Source organism: Arachis ipaensis, chromosome B01 (assembly GCF_000816755.2).
Source record: "Arachis ipaensis cultivar K30076 chromosome B01, Araip1.1, whole genome shotgun sequence".
Classification (NCBI taxonomy): Eukaryota; Viridiplantae; Streptophyta; class Magnoliopsida; order Fabales; family Fabaceae; genus Arachis; species Arachis ipaensis.
Window position 1 is genome coordinate 20,796,348 of NC_029785.2, and position 5,869 is coordinate 20,802,216.

The 5,869-nt window shown below is 44.0% G+C and overlaps 2 protein-coding genes across 2 annotated transcripts; one reads left to right on the plus strand and one right to left on the minus strand.

Annotated features, from left to right (window-relative positions):
• Positions 1,327–2,058, plus strand: LOC107648010. Its single transcript, XM_016352044.1, has one exon. The coding sequence runs from the start codon at positions 1,327–1,329 to the stop codon at positions 2,056–2,058; it is 732 nt and encodes a 243-aa protein (XP_016207530.1).
• LOC107648021 (serine/threonine-protein phosphatase 7 long form homolog) lies at positions 3,544–5,595 on the minus strand. Its single transcript, XM_016352052.1, has 5 exons — positions 5,530–5,595; positions 4,781–5,103; positions 4,538–4,699; positions 4,158–4,278; positions 3,544–4,089 (listed from the first exon to the last, which is right to left on the minus strand). Exons 1-5 carry the CDS (start codon positions 5,593–5,595, stop codon positions 3,544–3,546), a joined length of 1,218 nt encoding a protein of 405 aa, XP_016207538.1.

The window sequence follows — 5,869 nt, forward strand, 5'->3', positions numbered from 1 at the left end:
TGATTTTATTAATAATAACATTTAATATTTCGATTTAAAAAATAATTTACATACATTTTTTCTCTTTACAATTTTATTCTATCATTTTTTATGATGAATAAGATCTATTTTATTTTTTATGATGAATACGATCTATTTTATTCGAATTCTAACTCATCTAGAGTAAAAAGATATGTGTTTCTTTAATATATGACAATCATTTTTTGATGCAACTAGTATATATTTTCGTACACTGTACGGGATAATTAATAAAAATATATAATTTTTTTATTAAAAGAAATTAAATAAAAGATATATATAATAATTATTACTATAAATATTTTACAAAGTTATAATTAAAATTAAAATGTAATTATTTTTAATGTTAAAAATATTAAAAATAATTAGTATTTGTCTTAACTGGTTTGGATTGATTGAGTAGTCATCTCACTCATTTACCTAAGTAAGTATTAGAGTTTCGAATTTCGCCTTGCGTATGTAACAACTCATTGGTTAGCGACAGACCCTTAATAAATTGAGCTTCAATTCGTGGAGGATTAGTTCTCGACCTGCCGAGTTGGAAAATACAGTGAAAGAAAATAGTATTTGTCTTGAAAGTAGAACAATTCTCATTGATGTAGCAATACTTATGGAGATTTGCCTTTGTTAAAATTTAATTGTGACGGTTTTATTTATTGGTATCATATTCATTCAGGAAGTCAACCAATATGATCAACGTTATTACCGGTTAAAATTTTATATTTTATGATATGATTTTCAAACTTCTAAACTTATAAACTTATGTCATTAAAAAAGCTATTAGATTGATTAATATTTTTTGGTAATATTACCAAAACACCGTAGTTGAGTATATTAAATTATGTAAAAAGAAACTATAATAACTTTTGTTATTTAATATACAGGGCAATTTACGCATCTAAATTGTTTGACCCCCAATATTACGCAAATACATTGTTTCCAAATTCAATACGCAAATGCATTGTTTCACTATTTTATGTAAACCGCTACTGCCAGTAGCGGTTTACAGGTGTGCATAAACCGCTACAACCAGCCGCGGTTTATGTGTGTGAGTGTGTGAGTGTAAACCGCTGCTGCCAGCAGCGGTTTACGTGCGTGTGTGTGTGAGTGTAAGCCACTACTGGCAGTAGCGGTTTACGTGTGTGTGTGTGTGAGTGTAAACTGCTACTGCCAGTAGCGGTTTACGTGTATGTGTGTGTGTGTGTAAACCGCTACTGCCAGTAGCGGTTTACGTGTGATGGGCTGAATGGGGCTGCCTATATAAACCATAGAGGGGCCAAATGTGGAGAGGTAGAGTGTTATTCACAAATGGAAGGGGAGGATAGTTTTGTGGCTCTGGTTCACTGCTCTGGAAAAATTCAAAAGAGCAAAAGGCATGGTGTAAAATTCACAGATAGAGAACCGCTTAGTGTTTTTATCCGGTCGTTGAATATGTTGGCGGAGATTAAGCAAAGCATATTACGAAAGCTCGGTACGTGTGGGACGAAGTGGGTAAAAAAATTATTTTACAAGATTCCCATTGACGTTGTCTCAACTGGTGTGAGATATGAGACCTTCGTGATCGGGTCGGATGAAGACTTGCAGATCTTGTTTCACTGCAGGCGTAGTTTTCCGGAGGTCAGGATAACTGAGCTGTTTGCGAAGTTGGAAGATGGTGTGGATAGCTCTGGAGCATCGGCACCTAATCCTCAGTCGACCCCAGCTGGTGGTGCATCAACATCGATGCCTGTGGTAGCAGTGGCCGTTCCGAATGCGGAGCCCGAACGTGCTGGGGCTGTTCATGCATATATTGGTCATGTTGTTCCTGATTTTGAATGCGATGCCGGACCGGATCGAGTTGAGAATGCACTATTTGACGATGATTTAGATGAGGAGCCTGTCGATATTGGTGGGGATAGTGATGATGATATTCCAAGAGGTGGACGTTCAGCCCATGGAGGTTTCGGTTCTGCAACACAAGAGTACCCTCCCCACCTCTCTTCCTTGAACTTGGAAGTCGTCGGCCAACAACAGAATGTAGATGCAACATTCGATGGGTAGGGCATGCATGATGGGACACCTATGACTGAATTTCAGATTAGCCAATCTTTCCAGAGTAAAGAGGAAGCCGTGTTGAGTGTAAAAGATTACAGTATTCGGCGTGGAGTTGAGTACAAGGTTATGGAGTCCGACAATCTGAAATACCAAGGGAGATGCAAAGAGTTTGGTAACGGGTGCACGTGGTTGATTCGGATAGTCATGCGGAAAAGGAAGAGCACATGGGAAGTTAGGAGGTACAATGGTCCGCACACGTGTATGGCCACATCGATATCAAGCGACCACAAGTAGCTTGATTATCATGTCATTTGTGCGACAATCTATCCGTTGGTTCGAGCTGATGCGTCGGTGTCGATCAAGGTGTTGCAAGAGGCAACGGAGGCGACTTATGGATTCCGGCATAGTTATCGGAAGGTGTGGTTGGCGAAGCAGAAGGCAGTAGCGCAAATATATGGCGATTGGGAGGAGTCATATGCTGATCTGCCTCGGTGGATCCTTGGGGTCTCATGCACGATGGAAGGTTCCGTTGCTCTACTAAAGACGTCCCCGGTTAGGGTGGGTGACCAAGTTGATGAAGATAGAGTCTACTTTCATCGGATGTTTTGGACATTCCCTCCGTGTATTGAGGCATTCCGCCACTGTAAGCCGCTCGTAAGCATCGATGGAACACACCTCTATGGCAAGTATGGCGGGACATTGTTGTTGGCGATCGCTCAGGATGGTAATAACTAGCCAAACTAACTGTCATCCAAAGAGCATACACATAAAGTCCATAACCGGAACATAAACAACATAACGAGAGATGAAAAACAACAACACATGGTGCTAATCATCGCGATCATCCCTAGCTGCATCATGAAAGTCACCAAGGAGATGCGATCCTGTCCCACATCGGGCGGGACGCCTGACTCGAGTCGGTCGGGCCGCCTGCTGTCCAATGTCATCACCTGGATGGTCTAGACCAATCGCGGACTGGGGGGTTCCCCCCATGGTGAACCACGTATCCAACGGGCTACCTGCAGGCATGTTCAAATCTACCACATACTCGCCCTAATAATCAGCTGGCTGGGAATGCATATCCGTCATGTGTGGCTGGTAAGCTGCGGTCTCCAAATGCACCTCGGGCATCTGCGGCTGGTAAGACTGGCCACCAAACTACACGTTGGACGTGCCAGCATCATCCCTAATCAAATCAGCAAAATCTGCATAAAATCGTGGACTCACCAGCTGATCATCTAAATCCATAGTCATCGTCGGCGTCTCAGGCTGTGCATACATGTGAGAGCTGGGCTCTGGCATCGGAGAGTAAGATCTGCTGGTGAATGTCCCCCCTCCAGCCTGACTCGCTGCGGTCCCACTAACTCCAACACCAAACTGTGTAGGATCCACTGTTCTCCCGCGTTTGGCACTAGACCTACGAACACGGTGATCGACCTCAGCTCTAGCCTCTCCGCCTGCATCATCCTCCTGCATCGCATCATGTAACCATCACCACTCTCTCCCGGTGTCCCTAGTGCCAACACGACGGCGTCTCTCCACACGACGGTTATCCGGCATATCAGGTAACTGTGATCTGCGTGGGACCTGGGAGGATCCTCTCTGAAACGCCTCTGGAGGTATCTGGGTGCCTCTGGGATCCGCGAATGCAGCCCCCGGACTAAGGAACTGCTGAGCCTCGCGGAACCACCAATCTAGGTAATTAGCAGATGGGCCAGGATCTGCCACTCGATCAATGGAAATGACTGCATCAAGTCGGTTCCCCCAGTGCAAATGCCAGACCTGATAGTAATGGGGGAACCACCTGTCCCCTCCCCTCCCGTCCTTAGCATACAGCCAGTCTACGTTCAAACCGTCCTCGGGGATATGCTGTACTCCACCCAGCTGTGGAACAACCCTGTCAACCTGATGCCACTCGATGACCGCAAAGTATATCAAACTGGTCACCGCTCGCCATAGGCGACTATGCTCCTCTGTAAGTATCTCTGGATGGACAACGGCAAGTACATCAAGTGCGGAGTAGGGCTCCCATACAATCTGAAACTTCAAAACTCATCATACATTACAACAACAAGTATATATCTAGTCACGACTAGATAGCAAACCAAAAATGAAACTCTAACTGCTATAAAACTTAGATCACGAGCGGTCAATCGATCCAATGCAAGCCGATACCTTATGACTCTCTGCTCCTTTCCATCGTTAGGAGGTAAGTAGGCAGACCACCTAAATTTAAGTCATATGAGACACAAACTACCATAAAAACGCCAAAGAAATTTGTTAACAGTAAAAAAACATAACGCATACCTGGATGCCAGCGGGAAAGAGAAAGTCTCAAATCCTTCCGGCCTCAAAGACGGAAACCGCCAGAATATCCAACTCTGTAGCAACTGGAGCGGGCCCGCAAGATTAGTCACATTTCTATTCGCTACCCGACACATGCATCGGTACAGCCATGCCAGAGCGGCCGACCCTCCAGCTATACCTCCCCATGTCATCAAGGTTTGCCACAAATGGCAACCACCGTATATGTACCCGGTTCGCACTCTTGTCCCCAAATAACTGAGTCGATAACAGCATCATGATGTAGGCCCGTGCGTAGATGCAGACAGTCTCCTCGCTCGCATCTGCTGGTAGCACCGTAAACCTATCGCAAAATCATGTAAAGTGTACTGTCATCTGCTTGACCTTATTCAGTGGAGGCCGCTCACCGAATAGGTCCTCAAACCACTTCCAAGCTGGTCGGCCACCCTCCATGTATGTCTCAAACTCACCAAGGCAACCACTCACAGCCTCCCCATCCACAGGCAGCCCTAGCTGAAATGCCACGTCCTGCAATGTCACTGTGCATTCTCTGAAAGGCAGGTGGAACGTATGCGTCTCAGGACGCCACCTCTCAACGAACGCACTAACCAGTGGCTCATCCAACCAGAACCATTCGCTGTTTAGCCTGGCCAAATGGTACAATCCAGCCCTCTCTAAATACGGGATGATCCTATCATGTAAGGGCATATTCTGTTGTCGTCTCACACTGTATATACACCTAGTGGGCTGCACAGAACAAGAAAGATATACAGAGTCCAATTAAATTCTCCTATCCTTAAAAAATTTGCCATAACTAACCGGATACAAATATATTAAACATCAACAAATTCTCCTAAATAAAAAATAAAAAAATTTCCTAGTCACGATAGAAAAAATAACAACATCCATACTTTAATAAATAACAGCCAGAAATGTTAAAATACTATAAAGCTTTAAAATTTAAAACTTCATATCATACAAATACCCTAACCAAACTAAAATAATTCACTAACGTCAGCTATCCCTTTCCCTAACCAGTGAACTAACATCCTAGCATGCAAAGCCTAATTTCAAACTAGAGGGAATATTCTATAAATTCTAATTCGTCTACCTAACCTACCATTTTCTGACTAACATATGCAAAGCCTAGAAAAAAAATAAATGTTAACTAACCTCGTCCCCAATAGAACCGGCAATATGCGCAACACCGTTCAGTCGGTACAGGGTCCTGCCTGCCATGATAACTGGCCAGAAGTCACCGCTGAGATACCTCGGACCCGCTCACAACTTGTTCTAACCTCTCTCTAGAATTTCCTCTCTCTAAAAAACTCCACAAACCATCTAAATGCATAATCCGCGGCTACAATCACGGTTTATATAGACAAAGCAGCACACGTAAACCGCTACTGGCAGTAGCGGTTTACACACACACACACATACACGTAAACCGCTACTGGCAGTAGCGGTTTACACTCACACACACACACACACACACACACGTAAACCGCTACTG

Excerpts from the sequence above, each read along its gene's own strand:
- LOC107648021 (XM_016352052.1), bottom strand. The coding sequence starts at position 5,595 with ATGGCAGGCAGGACCCTGTACCGACTGAACGGTGTTGCGCATATTGCC. Across the intron at positions 4,700-4,780 it reads GGCCGACCAGCTTGGAAGTG|GTTTACGGTGCTACCAGCAG; the intron begins GTTTGAGGACCT and ends ATTTTGCGATAG. Across the intron at positions 4,279-4,537 it reads AACCTTGATGACATGGGGAG|GTGGTCTGCCTACTTACCTC; the intron begins GTATAGCTGGAG and ends ACTTAAATTTAG.
- LOC107648010 (XM_016352044.1), top strand. The coding sequence starts at position 1,327 with ATGGAAGGGGAGGATAGTTTTGTGGCTCTGGTTCACTGCTCTGGAAAA.